The sequence below is a fragment of the Anarrhichthys ocellatus genome, unplaced genomic scaffold (assembly GCF_004355925.1).
Source record: "Anarrhichthys ocellatus isolate YVR2014 unplaced genomic scaffold, GSC_Weel_1.0 scaffold24, whole genome shotgun sequence".
Taxonomy (NCBI): domain Eukaryota; kingdom Metazoa; phylum Chordata; class Actinopteri; order Perciformes; family Anarhichadidae; genus Anarrhichthys; species Anarrhichthys ocellatus.
In genome coordinates, this window is record NW_022280054.1 from 11248950 (window position 1) to 11272280 (window position 23331).

The window sequence follows — 23331 nt, forward strand, 5'->3', positions numbered from 1 at the left end:
ATTGCACTCCTTTCTCTCTCATAACTCAGTCATTGCACTCATTTTTCCAAACTTTTCCATTGATATCTTCAGTCGCTGAATAGATTTTTTACAATTCAAAGGGCATTTGAAACGTTCATCTCCCTTCCTTCTTGTGCAACTTGAACTGTGAAGCTAACCCTTACCAATCTTTTACATTGAGAACCCATAGAACCCGGAGAACATAGGGTTCTACTGTGCAGTAGCTTACACTTATTTTGACTTTGGACTGCTGTGTAAGCTCACTCGTGTTTTGTGTCCAGACTGCAGGGATGGGCCGTGATCTGGATGGCTGACTGACAGGGACGAGGACCAATCGCACCATAAGATGCTGGCTCGTAACCGCTTCTTCCTCCTGGTGGTGGTGGGCGGGGCGGCGCTGGCCATCATCAGCCTGAGCCTCCAGTTCTGTAAGTGCTCTGTTTGTGCTCAGCTCAGACTCCTTTACATATTCATTCTCTCTCTCCGAAGCCCCGGCCCAGTGCTCAGATTTTAATGTGGAACAAAATATTCCGTTTGAAAAGTTGCCCAGGTCTTCTGTCTGCAATGCTTGTTTGTGTTCATGCATGCATAGCCTTTCATCGCCTTCCCGCTCAAGAGAGCCCATTCATACCAAAACAAAGCTCAATCCTCTACAGGCTTCCTATAAATATCCAGCAGCAGCAGCGGGACTCTGGATGCTCTGAAACCCTCGGGAGATCAGATCTGCTGTGGAAAGCCGCTGCGTGTCTGTCCCCCCATAAGGTCATTGTTCAGCCTCTCCTGTAGGTATTGTCTAGACGGCGTTTTCCTCGCCAGCCGCAGTCAATGCAAGGAAACCAGCGCTCAGCGAGTGGAGAGACGGCCTCTCCTGCAGTGGAAGTGATTTGCAAGCCTCGCAGGCGAGATTAGAAAAACAGCGGGTGATGAAGCAGGTGGGGCGTGACGTCCAAATGGAAATGTGTAGGATTAAGCTACTTAGTGTTGGATTCCTAAGAAAAACTAAAAAAAACCCTCAGTGCGGTGGAAGTGTTTGTGGTGCTGGTAAGCTTGTGCCTGGACAAGCATGTAAGATTAGACTCATAAATCACGCTCTCTCCCCCACACACACACACAGGATTATGGGTGAATGCGACAGTATTTTTTTCTGCATGTTTGCCAGAGTCTCGCCACTTCTGTTACTTTAAATGTCACGCAAGATCAGAGGTGTAACAAAAAAAAAAAAAAGATGGCAAGAGCAACTAAGGTCTTACTCATACTTGTCTGGCGTTTGCACTTTGCGATCCCAAATACACAGTTGCCTCCCAAGCCTCCTTCCTGCTCCGCTAGATATAATAATGTGTGCTTGACCGCCTGAGCGGAGGAGGAGGCTGTTTCAGTTATTATTAATGCCTCGCTATCAAACCCAACTCATCTCCCGTCCTGTAATCTCCTCCTCTTGTAAAACTCCGTCCTCCTGTTTTTTTTTTCTTCATTTATTTTTAAAAATAAGTTTATTTTTTCACCCGTAGTACGGCTGGAGAAAAGCTGCTGTCATCATTTATTCATCGCATACGCTGTAGAGAAGCATTTGAGCCTTTACCCACGAGAAAGCGTGTTGGAGTTTCTCCTCATGTTTAATACATGGTCAGCGTCTGCTTTTGTTCCACGTTTCATGTTCATTATTGTTTTGTAAATCATCCTCTTCTGCCTGCATTTCAGTCCGTAGTTTGTATCTCTGCAACGTCGTCTGTCTCGGCCCGCTTGTCGACCATTACCGTGAGAGACTGAGTGACGGGCCGACGATCGATGGAGGAGTAAATGCCCCTCTCTGGCTCCAGGCTACCTCAAATTAAAACCGGGAATGACTGCTAACGTGGCACCCAAAGGGCCGCGATGGGCGCGCTGATTGACACACTGGGGACTCCCAGAAGGGGAAGTGACGACAGCGAGGGCAACTGCTGTAAGGCAGAGAAAAGGGGGGAACTATTTTGAGATGTTAGCAGCAGCGAGGGGAGAGGCGAAGCAGAGCTTGATGGGAGTTAAGTGCTCCAGGAGTGCTGGTAGGTTCACAGTGAGGAGGGGGGACGTCATGGGAGGATATAAAAGGAAAGAGAGAAAGGTAGGTTGCCTGTGAGCGATGAGCGCGGTTTAACCACAGGGGAAAATGAGCTGGAATAGAATCAATGCTTGTTTGAGGGAGACGAGAGACACAAGTTTACACTTAAAGACCGTAAATAGTCCAAATAAATGTCCGGACAGTTTGATAGCGGTGGAAATGTCTCAGCACCAGCTTTTGTAGCTTTTTTTCCCAAAACGGTAATCCACCAACAAGCGTTGTTAAGTGTCAAATAGGCAGAGCTCCAAGCACTTTGCAGATTCCTTCCTCCACATTCCTCCCATTCTTACTTTCTCCAGTGTCTGCAGCCACTGTTTAATTGCCCCACTGCTGCCAGAGGAGACCGGGCTCTCAGAGAAGAGACGGCGGCGCTGACATCTGGATATGTGTTCAGAAAAGGCCTGCGTTCATTTTGCTCTTAGATCAGTCTAAAGCAGGTCAGTAAAATAATGACTTATTTTTAAGCCTGAAACGTTGGCTTGTTACAGTGTTTGCTGTATTTTACCAGTAAAATGTAACTTAACTGTTTTCTGACTGGGGAATGGAGCTGAGGGGTTTGACATGGACGCTCAGTCAGCCACATTTTTCGAAGACGATTTAGCGCCATCATTAGGTCAACATTTTAATTTGTCCAAATACCTGCAAAGCTCAGGACTCTACCACGAGCCTCGGCTGTACTTTAATCATAAACATGGTAAACGTAACGGCTCAAAATGAGCATGCTAGCATTATGTTAGCATGTTGGTATGCTGATGTGAGCAGTAAGTACAGCTTCACAGAGCTGCCAGCATGGCGTTAGACTCTGCTGTGAGGTGATGCTGCTAACCACTGAGCCACTTTAAATAAAATGTAACTTCAGATCGCACTCGCTGCGAGCAGAAGAGACTCCGTATTAAAGGGTGCGGATCAGCACGGGGGCAGCCAGGGGTCTTATCAGTTCATCCCTAGCTGTTGCTCCATTGCCAAGCACTCGTGCTTAATTAAATGTGCCGAGCCGAATGTTAATCTGTGCTCGGATACGGTTTGTGTCCCTGCGGATTGTTTATCGGGCTGCATAGCTCTGCCTCCTCCAGTCGTAAATAGTTTTCATTAGTTCCGTGTGAGAAAGAGATATAAAGTGAGATTCTTATCTTGGCAGAAATAGTGACGTGAACAATCTGTCATTTGAGACCTTAAAGGTCGATTTATGATGGACCACTGCAGGTTTCCATTCTCTCTCTCTCACACACACACACACACACACACACACACACACACACACACACACACACACACACACACACACACACACACACACAGTGCCTAGCCTGTGTCAATATTTGTTCCAGCTGCTCCACTAGGTTTTGGTAACCACAGTGCTGCCGGCCCAGCCCAGTCAGGTAAGTGGAGTCTTTAATTTCAGGCCAAACCACATTCTCAGAGTACCTGTTCACGGGTGGGTGTGTGTGTGTTCGCATTTTTGCGACGGTGAGCAGCCTTTTTACTTCAGGTAGAAATGAAGCTGTGCAGGTGTGTGTGTGTGTGTGTGTGTGTGTGTAACAATGGGCTCCGAGATTGAACAGGGTGTGTGTGTGTGTGTGTGTGTGTGTGTAACAATGGGCTCCGAGATTGAACAGGGTGCATGTGCTATGTTTAGCTGTGTGTGTGTGTGTGTGTGTGTGTGTGTATATAAGCGGAGTGTTAAACCATTCAAATTCAAGAGAAATGTAACATTTATAAGTGTCAACTTTGTTGTAAAGCCGTCTCAGGCCGCCTCCTTTTGTGTTCGTGAGATCTAAATGTAGGTGGACGGAAAGTTGGAAACATTTAAAGTTGTGTGTGCGCGCTACAGTGAGCTCACTGCGCCGTTGCCGTGTATGCACTTGGTTGTGTTGGGCAGCGGGTTACAAAAGCCCCATTGTGTAGGTGACTGTGGCTGAGCTGGCCTCCAAAAAGTTTGGCTAGCGTGTGTGTGTGTGTGTGTGTGTGTGTGTGTGGATGGGTAGCTCGCAGTGGGCGGTGTCCGTGTATGAGGCACAAAGTGTAAGAGGGGGACAGGTTGTGGTATGAATGAGCTCCAGTGTTGCGTGGCCGGACCGAGCAGTCGTCTAAAATGGTCTCCGCCGTCGCCGCACACCTTCTCCTCTTCCTCGTCAGCGGTGAGTTCATGCAGAAAAAGCTTTTTATAGAAGATCTACAATGTTTTGATGAAGACGTTGCCACTCACCAACGAGAGGTAGAGAAGATCCTCACGTGGATTTCACCACTTATTTAACTTTAGTTCTGACTTGAGAAAAGGCTTTTGTGCCCGGCGTCGATTGAGACGTTTATCCTCCTCAATCCCTTGAACTATTCTGAGACGTTTTATGAAGATCCGTTGTCCAGTATTTATCAACTTGTCTTACAAGATAATAAGAATAAAACTGTTTAGTACCTTTTTGCGTAGCCTTTTCAACTGCTTGTGTTCAGATGAGGCGATACGATGAAGCCTCGCTGTTGAAGAGAGATGAGTGAGATTTGTAAAAGTCTGCATCCTGTAGAAAGATGGTGCCGGGCAGATAGTCAGACGGCTGCTTTGCTTTCAAAAAGTCCACAAGCAATACGTTCCATTTTTGCAGAACACTGCATGTTGTTGAGGTTTGTTATGATAGTTCCTGGTGCTCCATGTTGGCTGATTTATGTGACTCAATCACAGTTTTCGGGCTGCCAAAGAATATTACTTTGAGCATTGATTAATCTGTTGATAATTTCTTTGATTATTTGGTAATCGTTTTGTATACAGAAGATCATAAAATAGTAAAAACATAGCGGTGATCTTTGACGGATTAAAATAGTTTCCAACCCAAAGATATTCAATTTGCTAAAATAGAAGACAAAGAAAAGCTGGAACAACCAAAAGTTTAGACTGTTTGCTTGAATAAGTATTGTTGATTGACTAATTGATTAATTGACTTGTCATTGTGACACGTCATCTGTGGATTATTAGTTACAATTCATTATTTTGACTTTAAAATGTCAGAAAACTGTGAAGAATAGTTGTACTACTTCCCCAGAGCCTAAGGTGATGCCTTCAGGTCGCTTGCTTTGTCAGAGCAAACGTGGTAATAACTGTTGAGTCGGCCTCATACCTACTGGGTTCTTGTCACACTTCGTTGGGCACCATCTCAAAAACTTAAATTAGGAGCTCGTTTATAGAGCAAACATGAGAGGGTTGATATTTGCACAAAATGACTTTATCAGCTCAGCTGCAGAGAAGAGGAAACGTAAAACTATGGCCGTGTGAATGCGAGCAGGAGAGAGAGAGATGGTGCGGAACTATTTACCTACACTTGTGTAGATGAGTTAAATCTGAGGGTAGTTATGGCGACTATAAACCATGAGCTCTTTGTGCTGGATGATGGGATGCAGGCGCCTGCCAAAGGGCCGTACGGGTTCAACTCGTTTCTTCTTGGGAGTTGGATCTTTGTGAATCGGCCTTCCCGTTCCCACAACATCTCTGCTCTTATTGGAGCATTTCTGCCGGGGGTCACAGGTCATTGGTGTCCAGGCAACGTACTGGAAGCAGTGAGGGGTTTTGGGGTACAGAACTGTTGACATGGAGATGAGCTACAGTTGAATTGGTTTTCTTAATTTTAGGCACTCTTTCAGTGCGTTGTCAGTCGGCCTTTTTACTTTTCTTGGTCCCGTTAAGAAGTTGTTGCCTGTAAATCCCTCTTGAATCTCTACATTTAGCAGGTTTTAGATCTTTTACATTGTCGGTTAACAACATGGCTCGATGATGGAAATGTTGGTCCGTCAGTCGGTTCACCGCTTTGTTTCAAACTGAAAAATCTCAAAAAATCTATGGGATGAATTGCCATGAAACTTTGTTTCTTCATGGTTCCCAAATAATTGAATCTCTGACTTTTCCTTTAGCGCCATCATTAAGTTGGATTGCCGTGACATTTGGCATGGTCTCCAGAGGATGAATCCAGATGCCTTTGGTGATTCCTTGCCTTTTCATCTGGTGCCATCATCAGTTCAAAGTGTTCACTCGAGTATCTCAACATCTATGGGATGGATTGATGTTTTGTTCAGGCATTCATTGTCCCCAGACGATGTACCCTAATGGTGATCACCTGACTGTTTATCTAGTGTCAATCTGTCAATCAGACTCTTACCGAAGCCAGTCGGGAGAAGAGTGAAAAACGTCTTTTCCAACAGGAAAAGCCTTCAGTGTTCTTTGCTCTTCTGTCGGTGAAGAAATACTCTCCAGTTCTGATACAACTGATGCTACTGCAGCATCTACGCTAACCTCTACAGGAGCCGCCATTGTTGTTTAGAACAAACCGTTGCCTCTCTGTGTCGAGTGTCACACACCTAAGCCCCGCCTGTAGCTCCTCACAGGACTCTGATTGGTCCTCAGCACTGTGGTTTGGACACAAACGCATTGATCTTTGCATGATGTCATGATATTGGAATGATGCAGCTGCTGAGGCTGGCGCGAGTCTTGTTTTCCTCTGTCCTCTTTTATTTGACCTCCACTCTTCATCCCCTTTTTTTTCCCACTTTCTTTGTATTCTCTTTTCCCTGCAGTGAACCTGATCCCCATCGCTCCCATACTGGAGGAGCGGCCCTTCCAGGTGGCAGATGGAGGTGTTGGGATGGCTCTGGGGAAGAGCCGAAAGAGAGTGTTCCCGATGCCTCACACCGAGGAGCCCAACCCCATATCCGAGGCTTACAGCTATTGCAACACTCCCAACCGCACCGAACAGGCCTGGGAGGGTGAGACCTCAACACTGACAAATACAGTCTTTTTAATCCAAGTCTGTGGATGACTGTCATGTATGGTTTGTGTTTCTGGAAGACCTAAATCGTAACTGATCATAGGCAATAAACTTCGTTCATTCTTTCGAATTTGGCGTCACAGCATCACTGTTTCAGAGACAAAAAAGTTCGATCAATTTCCCCCACTGCTAGAATCACCCAGAATGACTGACAGCTCATAAATACTTAATATAGTCATAATGTCAGATTTAGTGTGTCAGGACTCGAGGGTTGTGTTAATTGTGCGAAAGTCATTTCCACTAGATTGCGTCATCCATAATGCTGCAGTGCTTCCTGTCTTCAGCACATCAGCACAGTTACTGTTTTTTTCCCCCACGAATTGAAAAGTCAGCATCGCCTCAGGCCGATCATACAAACATCCGTCACCACCTAAGACAAGTTGTACCGGCCGACGCTAATTGAATCTGACTCTCTGTCTCCGGATGGCAGTTTTTGTCTCCGAAGAAGTAAAATCCATCTTTTAGATTAGAAGTTATTGAAAATCAATCGGGAATAACGTTTCTTGTTCAGGTGGTGTTATTTTCTCCGCGGCACGATCATTTTCAAAGTGTCCTGGTTCCTCTTATCTTCTTAAATTACTGTTAAACACTCTCTCAGTCCACAGTCCATTCTTTTGAACTCAGCAAACTCATTTGTTGATCGTGCTGCTGCTGTGCATTTGTTTGATTTGTTAAATCAACATTTGCTCTTTGGTGGAGCTCCCAAGTTGAGCACTTTAACCTAAACTTGAAAGATTCAGTTACTAGATTTATAGTTACTCGTAGAATTAGGCCGTGGTCATATTTTGGGGTCGCGGAAACAAGCTGTCGACAACTCTGGCATGCTACGATCTAACAGGTGTTTACAGCTAACCTGTTGGCAAACATTAGCATTCATTTTGAGGGGTGGTGCTGAAGTCCTAAGTCCAATGTTCACTCGCCTTTTTACCTCCGTTTTGGTCTCCACCATCTCCTGAGAAATGTATTTGGCTCTTAAGCTGCTAAATGCGCTGCCATGTTACTGGGTAGTCGCTAACTTTGTCCGTCTGTCTGCAGTTTGGGGCTCGGCAGGTGGTGTACGATGGGTTTATCAGAGCTTCAGCACGGAAAATATCTGCCTGCTGAGTCTCAAAACGACACTGATGAGAGTGATAACAACCAAAACAGTGAAGTTACGAATCATAAAACCCAAACAATAAGCTGAAATACATTGAAGAAGCTCTGTAGAACTGAAAGTACAGACTGTCTGTTAAGTTCGTCATCATGAGCGATACCTTTCACATTACACTCAAGTCATTTGAGCCATTTGTGATATCAAATTATTGATTAAGCAACTTTAATCACTCGGCTTTATATGCACGAATCAGTGATTTTGACCTTTCTCTGTAAGGTATTTATCTGTAACATCTCTTAAGGTTGCAGTTGCATCATTTCTTGTCTTTCTCACACACGTCTTACTATTTATTGATTCATAAGAAAAGTGAAACAGCATTTTATAAGTCGTAGAAAAACTATTTATGTTGCTATTTACACTACTTGTTGCATTGAAAACAATGAAGAAAGCTGATGAGAGTCTCCTCTGACAGGTCACAGTCCTGCTGACTACAAGCTGCTGTCTGTCCAGGTGATGATTCGCCACGGTGACCGCTACCCCCTCTACTACATCCCCAAGACCAAACGCCCCGCCATCGACTGCACCCTGTCCGCCAACAGGTACACGCACGTTCCCTACAAACATTATAACGCCTCTAAATCTTAGAGAGGTGTTGGTACAATGACATTATTCCAAAAACAAATGAAAAAAGGAGTTGAGAAACGTTCAGTGGTACAGACAACGTGTGCAACAGAGACAAAACATATACAAGATATGCACTGCAAGCAGGCGGCAACCTCCGGTTCTGACAAGTGAAGTCGATGCTGAAGTGTCTTAAAGCTGCATTCTCTCTACTGTCCAGCAGGGGGCGACTCCTCTGGTTGTATAGAAGTCTATGAGAAAATGACTCTACTTCTCTGTTGATTTATTACCTCAGTAAACATTGTAAACATGAGTTTATGGTCTCAATCTCTAGTTTCAAGTCTTCTTCAATACAGCATGATGTTCATTTAGTAAGTTATGGTCCATTTAGAGTCAAACAGACCATAAAGCAGGGGATGCTTTAGGGCGGGGCTTACTGTGATTGACAGGTCGTTGGCGTTACCAGAGACACAGCGTCTCTACGTCACTCCCCCGCATTCCAAATATGGTCATTTCCATTCATCGGTTGCAAAAAAGCCAAGATGGCGCACGACCACAAAGCAATGGGTGACGTCACGATGACTACGTCCACTTCTTATAGACAGTCTATGATTGCAACACTGCAAGTTCATCAATTCCTGTTAAGTATAATGCAAACCAACTTAAATCACCCTGCAAAAAAAATACACTATTGTGAAGGTTGTAGTGTTCAATTGCTGTATGATACCATGTCGATGCCATCATTTAATTTAATTTCTTAGTTTATTTCCCAGGCCCACGGTTAGCCTTGAAGCTAATTTGAATGTGTCGTCCACAGGGTCTGTAGGGTGCGAGATGATAAACGACATCCTTGAAAATCGAATAAAAACATTTGCTGCAAAAGTACAACAAACGGCAAACAAACAACATAATGAAACAACAACTTGTGGTATTTTTACATTTAATTGCCTTATATATCAAGGTGTTCATGGTGTTCTGCCCAGTTATGCTTTTAATTTTGTGATTTATTTAGTTAAAGCTAAAATTAAGTAAGTAAACAAATGAAGTGAGAGAATCTGAAGCTTAATGAGGAGCATTCCTCCTCTTGTCATTTGTTTCTAGAGTCTGACGTTAAAAGGGTTTGTTCCCACGGTTTCAGTTAATCCGGGTCAGAGTTAAGGGCACAGAGTACCACCGGGATTTAAGACGGCTTCCTCTTTGTGAAGCCGAACAAGTGGGAGAGAGCGAGACACCAATTACTACCACAAGAGCTTCTCATGTCCTCCAACAGCAAACTGTCAGAAAGCGAGCTCGGTGTGTTAAATAGAAGGTAGCTCTAGAACGATCTCCACATTTACAGGAAATGATAATTGATTTGTTTTACATTGTAAATATCAGGATCTGTGTCGGCATTCAGATCAACAATTCAACCTCCCAGTGTTATCGCACGAGTCAGCGATGGCGGGTGGGCTTCGGTTTAGTACGTCTGTTCTGCCGCGGTGCAGATGGATACACGCGCGTTAATGCAAACACAGTCACAAGAACATTGTTGACGGCTTTATCTCGCTCGATTTGAGCAACGTGCTCGCCGAGCTCTGCTCTGGTCTGGTGTGGCAGAACGAGATGGAAAATACACACGAGCTCAAATTTTAAATTGCTATCTTCTATAATTCATTATGCTGTCATTCTCTCTTCTGTCTCATCGTTCCTCCCTTTCTCTCCTTTACTGTTGGCAGTCTGGCTCCGCTGCTCTTTTCAAGAGGGCCGGATGACACAGTCATTACCTGAAATGTATGCAAAGCTCCTCGTGTGGATACACACCTGCTATGATAACAAACTGCTATTTTTGAATCCGGAATATTTGTAGTTCAGTCAGATGGGTTTTGATGCGTGCACACACATCCTCTCAGATGATTTATTTAGACCATATGGTCAATTCCAATCCTCTTTTTTTTTTTTTTGGGGGGGGGGGGGGGGTAGCTTAGTTGAGATTTAGCCAATGACTTCATTTAGCACAAAGCTTTTCCCTGCAGCTACATCGGCTTTGCACATCTGGACGGAGCTGTAATCTTTAGAGCTGGCACGGTGACATTTCAGGCCGGTACAGTAGGACGCAGATGATGAGCTGCGTACATCTCACTGTTGGATATCGTCAGATACCCTTTGATCTTTGAACTCCAGCTGAAAGTAGGTCATCCAGCACACAAGCCTCTTATGATGGAGGTCGGTGGCCGTACAGAAATGAACAGAAATTGAACGGACTCTTGACTAGATGTACGAGCAAAGCACTGATTTATATTACATATTGACATCCTATCTCAGCTGTTGCTCTGGAGGGCTGCCGCTTAATGAACAGAAGTGACCATATTTGGAATGTGGCGGAGTGACGTAGAGACGCCGTATACGGCTCTGCGACCTGTCAATCACTGTGTAGCCCCGCCCTAAAGCATCCCCTGCTTTATGGTCTGTTTGACTCTAAATGGACCATCATTTACTAAATGAACATCATGCTGTATTGAAGAAGACTTGAAACTAGGGATTAAGACCATAAACTCATGTTTACAATGTTTACTGAGGTAATAAATCAAGAGAGAAGTAGTCATTTTCTCATAGACTTCTATACAACCAGAGGAGTCGCCCCCTGGTGGACACTAAAGAGAATGCAGGTTTAAGACACTTCCACATTGACTTCACTCGGCTGAACCGGAGGTTGCAGCCTGGATGCAACACAACTCTTCTAAGACCACCGGGACTGTTTTCTGGGTGTTTTCTTACTTTTAGACTAGTCGGCTAGTTTGCATTTTTGTCCATCAACTTTTCCCACTTCAGCTAAGCGTAACGCTTTCTGCAATATCTTGAGGTTCCTGCACTCACTTTCGGCGCTTCCACTCAGGTTTTTTTAATGTATTTTTTATGTGCAAATAAAAAAATGCACATAAAAGCTAGTGGATGGAAACAACCTTCCTGTGAGGCATGCTGAGGTTAGCATTTAGCTCGAAGCACCGTCGTGCTCCAGTACAGCCTCACACAGCCGTGAGCTGGAGACTCTCCGCTTTTAAACCCGGTTTTAGTTCTAAGTAGAATCAAGCCTTAGATCAGACCAGTCTGAGGCTGAGTGAGCTCAGCTGCAAACTGTGTTTGGATTATTAGTTTGAATCTGTTTGTTTTGCAGGGAGACTGAATAGTAAGTGTATTAAATATTTCAGCGTGTTCTCGTAATAATGTAGGTTGGCTCTGATTTTATTTAGACCAGGGTGTAATTACAGGGATGTGTGTGTGTGTGTGTGTGTGTGTGTGTGCGTGCTGGCACCAGCTTGCCGACCCACTGTCTCCGTCTGCGGTTAACTGAGCTCTCTTTAGCAGGGAACATGTCTCTCTGTCTCTCTCGCTCTCTCTCTCCCTCTCCCACCAGTACAGTCTCAGTCAAGGTTTTTTTTGTTCCTTCTCCCCCAGAGTTTAGACCACATCATCTCATTTCCTCTCCGTTTGTTCCTCCCCACTCATTTACACTGCCTATATTTTTCCCCTCATCTCTTCCTCCCTCCGCACTAATCTCCGCCTTCCCCCGGTCGTATCCAGTGATAATAATCCCCGTTTAATATAATTGGGCTCCTTAATCTTCGGTTAGCAACAATCATCCTAATAGACGGGCTGGCTGGCTCTTTGTCCGTCACCAGTGTGGCCGTCCGCTGACGTCCGGTCTCCCGCTGTAGCCAATTAAATCTGGATTGGCCCAAACCCCTCAGCGCTCTGATCTGCTGATGACGGAGCAGAATGCAGCGCCGGTGGGCACCGTATCTCACTGGTGTGGTGCACATTACAGAGTAAGTGAATATCAAAGTGCAGAGGGAGGCGATTCGGGGACAAAGGCTGCCGACGGCACGTGACAACAAACGGAAACAATGCCCCCAGAAAACAGAAGCATGTGGGCTGGTGTTGTTCAGTAGGGATCTGACACCAGAGCTTTGACGCTTCTTTATTGTGACGCAGATGATGTTTACTGTGTTCAGTCAGTTACAACAATCACAAGTGGGATTTAAGGGTAATGACCGACGCTCTTTTTAACCCCGTGTTCCCGAACCAGTCCACGATCACTATGGAAACTGTGTGTGTGTGTGTGTGTGTGTGTGTGTGTGTGTGTGTGTGTGTGTGTGTGTGTGTGTGTGTGTGTGTGTCTTTAATCCGAGCGAGCTGAGCCACAGCTCCCACCGATTTCTTTTTTGAATATTAAACTGTAATCTTCAATCATCTCTAATCTATCAGATCACTGACTGCTCCTCTCGCTGCCCTCATCCCTGTCTGTGTGTGTGTGTGTGTGTGTGTGTGTGTGTGTGTGTGGACTGGCGTATATATGTATTTATGTGAGTGTTTGTCCCAATCAACTCATTCTTTCATCGCTTTACATCTCCATCTCACCATATTCCCTCCCACACATATTGAAGTGTGCTGTAGTCCAGCAGTGTGGTGTTAGAGAGAGACACCTGGTGGAGGATGAGAGGAGGTTCTCTTGATTGTTAAACTGAGTAGTGAGAAAACAAGCAATTTGATGAACCAAAACTTAAAGATATTCAGTTATATTAAATTGGGAAGAATAGAATATACAGTGCAGAAAAAAAATGTATCAATGAAGTTGTATTTTATTGTACTGCTGAGAAAATGCAGTATTCTGTCATGTCAAAGACAAAAGCAACAAGTTGCATGTTGATTTCATTCCCCACATAAACTGTTCCCACTGTGACGTGTCAAAATATTTCTTAACATGAGGAAAGAACTGAAGGTGACTTGAATGTGAAGGCTCTGTTTAAGCAAAATCACATTTGTTGTTTTCTTTCTTTTCTGGATCATGACAGCATTTAAAACCAAGATTATTTTCTAAAATGTATTTGCGCCTCATTCCGTCCGGCATGTTCCTTTCAAAATATTGTGTTTCCAAGACGCTGTAAATCCACAGGGACGAGGAGACGGCTGCTCTGTCAGTCAGAGGCCAATGGTAAACGCTGTGGTTTGAACAGGAAGCTGCTAGGCCGTGTGACTGTAACTTCTGCTGTAGTGACCCCGAATAATCCACCGCCGATCTCACAGTCCAACCGTCTCAGTGGGGGAACAGTGTGGTTATGAAACAAAGGATCATCCCATCTTGGCTCTATGGGGGGCGCTGAATGTCTGATTTTTACATATAATTGATCCGTTTCTCCCAATAAATCATGTGTAACCTATTTTATTATAGATATCAGCCCGTAAATAATACTCTTGATAAAACTGTCTTTCAATCATTCTCCTTAGTGTATGTCAATAAATCAGCATGTTGACTAAGTTGCACTATTCTAATTAGTGGGACCATCGGAGCAGCATGTTGATACAATAACAACAAGACTACTGTTTCAAAATCAAAGATTAATCAGAGCACTCGCATAAGAACACAGCGCTATCTGAGCACTAAATGTACTTCGAAATCCAGAGCGATTCTCTAAAAGCAGCAGAGGGAGGCACCGACATTTATTTATTTATTTATTTATTTTTTGTTTGCCGCTCGCCTCTCTGTCTTTTTACAACCAGGAAAAGTGAGCAGGCTAACAAACCGTGTCTGTAGTTTTGTTTCAGTAGTTTGGACAGCGACGCACCTACACGCACACACACACACCTACACACACACACACACCTACACACCTGCATCACACACACCTACACACACACACACCTACACACACACACACACTACATGCAAAACAGGAACGCAGTCCATTGTTCTGAAACAACCGCTAAGCAATAGTGTCTCTCTGCCAATAAGTTATTTACATTTTTACTATTTCTCTAAAGATTAATAATTCTTAAACAGAGGATGAAAAATGAGCGAAAAAAGTTAAACCCGTGTTGCATTATTTTCCATAACTGTATGGGTTCAAGTGGGTCATTCTGCTTATACCACGGCTATGAACCGTGTCTTATGACAACCAACGACCACAGCAGAATTGAGCAGCCTTTTAGCCACGAGTACAGACATTTTGTACCTGAATATACTGCATCAGGATCAGGTCCGTCTCTTTACCGTTTGTCCTCCCTCGCCACCCACAGGAAGCCCTCCCACCCGCTGCTGAACGCCTTCATCCGCCACATGGGCCAGGGGGGCCGCGGCCACTGGGAGTCTACGCTGGGCTCCGTCCCGCGTCTGCCCAACCACAGTGCCTGTGAGACGGGAGAGCTCACGCAGACGGGTAGGCAGGTTTTTACTTTTCACCGTCAAACGTTCGTGCACAAATGTTGCTTTAGAGTTTGCAGATTTCTTGCCAACCAGTGTACTGTTGACGAGTTCTACAAATGATTTTAGCTAACGAGCATTCATCATGTACAAGTGTCAACCAATCCATTGCTGCCATTCTTTTCCAGGTGTGGTGCAGCACCTGCGCAACGGGCAGCTCCTCCACCAGGCCTACAAGCGCCACAACCTCCTCCCCTCCGACTGGTCGCCCCGCCAGGTGTGGGTCGAGACCACGGGCAAGAGCCGCACCCTCCAGAGCGGCCTGGCCTTCCTCTACGGCTTCCTCCCGGACTTCGACTGGACGAGAGTGACGGCGCGGCACCAGTGGAGCACGCTGTTCTGCGGCTCAGCCTGCGACTGCCCCGCCAGGAACCGGCACCTGGAGGAGGAGCAGAGGCGGCAGTACCGGCTCCGGGTGAGCGACACGGAGCTCGAGAGGACCTACGCCGACATGGCACGGACTTTGGGTCTGCTCACCCGCCAGCTCCGGGCGGCGAACCCCATAGACTCCCTGCTGTGCCACCTGTGCCACGGCATTTCTTTCCCGTGCGTCCCCGCGGGCGCCGGTGCCGGCGGGTGTCTGACGATGGCACAGTTTGCCGTGATCCGCCGACAGCAGCTGGACGACGAGGCGGATCGGAGAAGAGCGGGGCTGTACCACAAATACGCAGTCCTGGCCATGTACCCGTACCTCAACCGGACCGCCGCCAAGATGGAGCGCGTCGCAAGGGACAACGGGGCTGGCCGGCAGCCCCGCGCAGGGGGTGAGGAGGTCTTCACCCTCTCCTCGGCCCACGATGTCACCATGGCCCCGTTGCTGAGCGCCCTGGGACTGGAGGAGCCGCGCTTCCCGCGTTTCGCGGCGAGAGTGGTCTTTGAACTGTGGAAGAGTCCCCCGGCCACGCAGGGGCCAGCGAAGAAGAGAGCTGGCAGAGGCGAGAAGTCGAAGGCCAAAGACGGGGAGCTGTTCGTCAGGGTGCTGTACAACGGCGAGGACGTGACATTCCACACCAGCTTCTGTCGCTCCCACGACCGCCACGCCAGACAGCCGCTCTGCCCTCTGAAGAACTTCCTGTCTTTTGTCAGGAGGGACATGTTCGGCGTTGTCAACGCCACGTCCTACCAGGAGGCCTGCTCCAGGCGCCCTGGTTGACAGATGGACTCGGAGTGACTGAGTAACGATGCTGAGTCGGCAGATGGTTCTACTTCTCTCGGTTGTTTTTTTTGGGAAGATGCTGCAATTTTAATGCCGCTCATAGTGTCCTACAATCTTTTTAAATGTAGTCCTTTACATTCCTGAGCACAAAGTGAGTGGCGCACACACACACACACACACACACACACAGAGAGTACTGTACATGATGTCTTCATAAGATCACTTTCTAACCTTTCTACAAGTGTGTTTTTTGTAATACTTTGTGTTTTCTGAAGCGTATACAGAAAGAGACGAGTAAATCAAGGGAAGTTGTCTGGCACTGAGCCACTTTATTCCATATTACATTCCACAGCACCGTGGAATCGTAAAGTTCCAGTATTCCTAAAATGCTTGCAGGAAACGGGAACATTGAAGCTGGAAATTCTATGCTGGATTCATCATTCCTGGGAAATATTTTGTGTTTTTATAAATCTTTTCGATGAAAATTACACTTTGGGCTCGTTTTGGCCACATCACTCAATATGACTCAATTGTCACTTTGCATTTGTTAATGTTTTTAATCTTTACTCGTTGCAGTAGGCTGTCTGTTTTAAAAAGGCTTATTTTAACTTTGACACATCAATTTGGGTCTTTTTTGTTTGTTTTACTTTGCTTTAGTAAAATTGACTTTGAAAGTGTTTTCTTTTCATGCGGTGATTTAAAACAACAGAACATCTGTATTCATGACAGTTTGTGGTATAACTGATCCAATCCACTTTTTGTTTTTGCTTGTAGTTTTAATAAAGGTTTATTCTGAGCTGACATTTTTATATCAGTGGCTGAGAAATGGTTTCCTGGTGGTATTTTGGTATCAAGCATGTGACTTGATAATCCATATATATGCATATACGTGTACGTATAAATGACTGAACAGTTTTCAGTTGGCGTCTTATATAAATCTACCACTAGATGGTGTCTTAGCTCCACATACCTCATTCAAACCCATCATTTAGCCACTTTGTCAACAGTGGACTGCAGGGGCACACAGTCGATCCATTTCTGTACATGTAGAAACCTTGAGTGCCTGCTCTCCCCCCCCCCCCCCCCCCCCACCCACCCCTCCACCAGACAAGTCCATGTGTCATCATCATTAGGATCATAATACAACGCTGACAAGATATCAATTGTACGGCTCATTTTCAAAAGTGCCTCAGCTCAGAATCCTCCGAATCAGGAGAGTATTGACTGGAGAAATGCAATAACAACAGTGAGTCGGGTAAATTACATTTGCAGTATATGGATGTTATATTTGTCCTGGCAGTAGACGGCTATTCTCTAGTGAATAAAAGGGTACACAATTGGTGCTTTCATTACAGATGTCAAGACTTTCCACTTTGTTACTTAGGCGAGTCTGATTTTTTTTTTTTTTTCAGGAAGTTGTGAGATTTCTTGATTGTAATGTGCGAAAATCTGCATTATGAAACTCCTTAAATTCATACAAAAAGTATAATGCACCTTTCGCAGGACTGACACTAAAATTGCGTCAAGCGTGAAAATATTTGAACTCCAAAAGACCAGTGGATTTAAAAATCACATTCCCTTCTGCTGCTGAGTCACACTCCGAACCTCAGTTCACATCTCAATCCCAAAGTTGAGGTGAAGCACGTAAATCTATGCAAATTTATTCCCAAACTTTCCCCGGTCACATCCAGACCGTCTCCCGGGCCATTTCCCAATGTAGTGCCATGACGTCAGGGCTGTTAATGATAGGAGCTAACACTCCCCGGCCGACCCGATTCCTCCCGTCTCTTGTCCCACAAAAAAAAAAAATAAACCGCCTGGTGCTGCAGGCCCCCCCGACACCCCTCTGCCACCCACGCCTCTGATGTCATCCCGCCACACCGAGGTGGGGAGCAGCAATTTCCTCCCGCCGCAACTCTCTCAATCTTTGATGTTGTTACGCCGCCTCTGGCTTATACATTGCTGTCTGTCAGTGTGTGTGTGTGTGTGTGTGTGAGAAGGGTAAAGACAGCTCAAGGTGACTGTATTATGTGTGTGTGTGTGTGTGTGCTTTCACTGTTTGTCTGGCCCCAGAACAATGTCCACTTGACCCAGTCTGGCTACAAAATCCTGCGTGTAGATTTCCAAACACACCCAGGTTGTACAGCTTCAATTCCGTGCATGCGTGCGTGTGCGTGTGTGTGTTAGTTATTTGCAGAGATGATGGGAAGAGAGATGATTGACAGCTCAGACAGTAGGAGGGATGCGTTTGTGGTCAAGCGCTGAGAAGAAACAAAGATGGAAGACAGGGAGAGGTTGCGGTTATGGTTTATGGTTTGACATTAACCTCCAGGAATTAGGCCCCCGGGCTCTCTCGCTCTCGCTCTCTCTCTCTGCAAAACCACAGTTTTAGCCACCGGTCTGAGGATGTAAAGACGAGAGATTAGATTTCACGTTGTGAAGAGGTTTTTCGGAGGAGGAACAGCGGCAGCTACCAGACTTGGCGGGCGAAAGAAGCCAAGTGTTGACCGGAGGGAGCAGCTCAGGGTTCAAGCTAATGCCACCGCTAAGAGGACTCCAGCTTCCCACGCTGGTGTTCCAGTAGCTCCATTCCTCTATGATTCATAAGAAATGAGCTGGTTCGGCTACGTTTCAGAGTGACATCTTACTGGCTTCACTCTCACGGATATTATATTCCCATACACCAAACGGCCGGTTAGGAAACACTACACGCCGCATTGGGATCCCTTACATGAATCTCATTTGAAGTGAGACTGTTTGCGATCCTTTTTCTGATACTGACGCCACCTGCATGAAGACCGTTTAAATATATTGTTCCCAGATTTTGGGAAATGCACTTTCTTGCTGAGATTTAGAGGAGATTGACACCACTCTCATGTACTGTGTGTGGTAAAAAAGAAGCTACAGCCAGGAGCTGCGTAGCTTAGTTTAGCTTAGCGGAGAGAGTGGAAACAGCTAGTCTGGCTTTGTCCAATGGTAACAAAGGCCTCTCTCCAGCTCCTCTAATGCTCACCATCTAACATGCTAAATGTTGTTGCATTGCTAACCTGTTAGCCAAGAAATATTCCAGTAAACAAAACCCTTAAAACCACAAGGTTGTCACTTTTACACTTCAGTTTTTGAAACAGATTAAACAAGTTATAACATGTTGATTAATGGAGGCTGTAGGCTAACTTTAAGGTTTAGAAATGCTTGTAGGTGGTTACTTTTTGACAGAGTTAAGCTAACTGTTTCAAGTCTTTAAGCTAAGCCAACCGGATGCTAACTGTAGCTTCATATTGAGCCAACCGGGTCTCACTCCCAACTTCAAATACCGACGTGTGGTCAGTGCCGGTATTTGACGTTTGGAGTGAAAATGTATTGATTTAGCGTAAAGACATGAAAATTGTCCTGATTTTCTCAACTCCTGGTAACAAAATGTAGAAGCGTATTTCACAACATGTCAAACTATTCATATGAAGCTTCTTATAATCTACAATAAGACTACTCTAGACCACACCACCGGTGGTTTTCTCAGACGTTGGGCTTTATTAAGCTCCTTATTTAAGCAAACAACCCGGCTACCATGCACGCACGTGCCTCCATGTGAGTGTGCGTACAGCTCGGGCCAGTTTGATGCTCCTCGCGGATGCACTTACCTGTGATTTATTGAGATGGGAGCGAGTTCTCGTTAGCTAAAATAATCAGGATTTATGAGTCTCCCTGTGCTGTAAGTGACGGGCCAGAGGCTTCGCGCCACACAGACGCACACAGCCGGGCTAATTGAGTTTACTTATTACTGTCTCGTTCCTCTATCAAGGCCTCGTTCAGCCGGTCTTCCATCACATCACACACTGACTCACACACATACACACACACAAAATAAAATACAAAAGCAGTTTGTGCATTTACTTCTTTCTGCACACAGTCTCTGAGCACTTTTCCTGTCTGGATGGACATGCCACAGACTGTATATAAGAAGTGGACCTAGTGAACATGATGTCCCCCATTGGTTTGTGAACAGCTGTTTTGAAGCCTTGAGTTTGACGTTTTGGCCGCCGCCATCTTGAATCACGGCTGTCGCCATCTTGGCTTTTTTTTGCAACCAGTGAACAGAAATGGCCATATTTGGACGGCGAAGAAGTGATGTAGACGGTGTATACGTCTCTGGTAGCGACAGCGACCTGTCGATCACAGTAGCCCCGCCCTAAAGCATCCCCTGCTTTATGGTCTATTTGACTCTAAGTGGACCATAATTTACTAAATGATCATCACGCTGTACCGTAGATTGACACCATAAACTCATGTTTAAAATGTTTACTGAGGTAATAAATCAAGAGAGAAGTAGAGTCATTTTCTCATAGACTTCCATACAATCGGACTGCTGGTCAGGAGAGAGAATGCAAGTTTAAAACACCTCCCGATCAGCTTCACTCTTCAGAAAGCCTGATATTTATCAGGCGCCCTTGAGTTATCAGGGCGCCTGATAAATGCACAAACCCCGATGTCCACCCGGACTTCTCTTATCTGTCTTCGATGATATTTGTGTATTTACTATCCCCACTCGCCTGTCTTCTTCTATCTTTAGATGTTGCACACACAGAATGTCTGAGTGTCTCCAGCAGGGACTAGGAGTGTGTGTACGTGTGTGTGTGTGGGTGTGTGGCAACACCTCTGGAATGCAAATGGCTAAAGACCCCTCCCCACATGATTCTAGAGGGATGAGACGGACAGACATACCAAACACAGCGGAGTGATAGAGACGCATATAAATGTACAGCAAGTCAACGACGGGTAGTGAGAGATGGAGTGAAGACGGAGGAGGAGGAGGAAGGGGGGGAAAGTGTTCGGTAAGTGGGTCAGGCCTGTCTGCCATCCCAGACACACACACACACACAGCGTGCAGCCCCCAGGAGAGAGACCCAGACTGTACAACATGCTGCTGAGAGGAGAGACGAGAGGAAAATGTGATGAAGGAGAAGGCTGCAGACGGATCGCAGGAGAGGGGAAGGAAGGATGTGAAGAGGGACTGATGTGTTGGCTCTGATCTGAAAAAGGGTCAATTCAGTCAAATCACACAAAACACATGTTCTCGCTAACATCCAGTAGTGTGTACACACGGTGATAGTTTGGCTTCTTCCACCAAGCCAATATACAGTGTGCAGTTTTCTACTAAAAAAATACCACATGTAGAGTTTATAATGTAGTATTTTTGTACTGATTTGACAATTGAGACTCCCCAAGGTTCAGAGATGATTCATGGATTCAAGGATAATTTATAGTCATTATGCAACACAGGGATGCACAACCAAATGCAGTTATAGTCCGTTTGTAACAACAGAACAAAAGAAAAGCAGTAGTGGGTTCCTGTAGTGCATTTTTGTATTTGCATCATGAGGAATGTAAACATCAGCAACAAAACCAATTTCTCAGGGCAGATAATGTGGCCGACATCTTAATATCAAAAAGTCGACATCAGGAAAACATTGTCCGTCAACTTTCAATATGTTTGAGCACCAATCATCATGATGTAAACACAGAGTCCACCTCCTTCTCCTTCCACCGGAGTCCTGCTCTCTGTCCTGCGCCCATCAAATGCTGCTTGTGGCTCTCCTCCCTGCTTCTTGTGGCTCTCCTCCCTGCTGCTTGTGGCTCTCCTCCCTGCTGCTTGTGGCTCTCCTCCCTGCTGCTTGTGGCTCTCCTCCCTGCTGCTTGTGGCTCTCCTCCCTCTCCCTCCCTGCGGCAGTTCGGTGGCGTTTCGGTCCGGCAGGTCCGGCGAGGTGATCGTCTCAAGGGCCGCGGCACCTTTTTTCCGATGTTGAGTGTATTCTGTCATTTGTCATAAGTGCTCCAGTAATAAACACGAAAAAAAAACTAATTAAGGAGCCATTAGCCGCAGCGTGTTCATGTGCCGCCATTGCAACGGTATGGTATGGATGGATACAACAAGTTCAACAGTCGCCTCATTGTACTTGTCAATACGTTATGACATCGGCCTTCTGATGACATATACTCAATAGTGTGTTTGCAATCATCTTGAGACTTAAGGTCAGACTTAAGTCACAGACATGAGAGACTTTCTCTTACCTCACTCTTGACTCCTTATAGATTTGCCTTCACATGAGACTTGACAGCATACATTTAATTATTAGACCTATTCAATAAATCCAATATATCAAGGGCTTGATCACACATTTGTGTTGAGTGGAAAATTTGCCCTGAAGACTTCGGACTCAAAACTTGCTTTTACGAGACTTGAGCCCTGACTTTGAGCCAGTAAACACCAGCTGTGGAGTTCTATATTATCTCCCAATCACTGTAGGCCTGCTGTGTCCAAAATCACTCGCACGTCATCGATCCATGAATCCTCGCTGACAGCTGTCGTGTCACACATCGTAATATTTGTGTGTATAAAATGCGACGCATTGCATTGTGGGATTGTAAACCATGGACACATTTTTCATTCCCTTGTTGAATTTTTGAGGGAACAATAAAGAGCAGAAACTTCACACTCAGAGTACCAGTAGCTGTAAATGTGGTGCACTTTATAGTGATATCTGACACAGGCATGGTATTTGCCCTGCAGGACTGCTTTGAGTCTACGGATTGGGATGTGCTTTGTGGACCACATGGGGAGGATCTCAACAGCATGACGGACTGTATCACTGAATACATTAAATTCTGCGAACAGACCGCCATTCCATCCCGGTCAGTACACTGCTTCCCCAACAATAAACCTTGGATCACCAGTGACCTGAAAGCTCTTCTTAACAAGAAGAAAGCAGCTTTCAGGTCTGGGGACAGGGAGGAGATCAGGACAGTCCAGCGTGACCTGAAGATAAAGCTCAGGGAGTGCAAGGACACCTACAGGAGGAAGCTGGAGGCCAAACTCCAGCAGAACAACATGAAGGAGGTGTGGACAGGGATGAAGCAGATCACCGGCTTCAAGGTTGGAGGCAGACAACCAGGGGGCTCCCTGGAGAGGGCCAACGAGCTAAACTCTTTCTTCAATAGGTTTAGCTCAGAGCCCTCATCTGTCTCCTCCACACACCACACCTCCCCCTCTGTCCCCCTGGTGAGCCGCATGAACTCAGAGCCCTCCACTTCAAAGGGCTCTGCCACCACCGACATAATGACCCCCCTCCCCCCCCTCTCTGTGACGACTGGCCAGGTGAGAAGACAGCTGGAGAGACTCCACCAAGGCAAGGCTGCGGGACCTGATGGCATCAGCCCCAGGGTCCTGAAGACCTGCGTCATCCAGCTGCCTGATGTTCTGCAACATCTCTTCAACCTGAGCCTGAAGCAGGAGGAAGTCCCGGTGCTGTGGAAGACGTCGTGCCTGGTTCC

At 45.8% G+C, this 23331-nt stretch overlaps 1 protein-coding gene across 2 annotated transcripts in view; it reads left to right on the forward strand.

Annotated features, from left to right (window-relative positions):
• pxylp1 (2-phosphoxylose phosphatase 1) overlaps positions 1-16831 on the forward strand; it is a 17942-nt gene extending 1111 nt beyond the window's left edge. The window contains exons 2-6 of one of the 2 annotated variants that reach the window (XM_031860917.1): positions 282-428; positions 6650-6838; positions 8466-8592; positions 14666-14805; positions 14978-16831. In XM_031860917.1, the coding sequence (XP_031716777.1) occupies positions 347-428; positions 6650-6838; positions 8466-8592; positions 14666-14805; positions 14978-16002 (1563 nt within the window). In that variant the 5' untranslated portion in view covers positions 282-346 and the 3' untranslated portion in view covers positions 16003-16831. Of the gene's footprint in view, positions 1-281; positions 429-3444; positions 4234-6649; positions 6839-8465; positions 8593-14665; positions 14806-14977 lie in introns of those variants that run through there. The other variant, XM_031860918.1, reaches the window with a different exon arrangement.
• The last annotated feature ends 6500 nt before the right edge of the window (positions 16832-23331 follow it).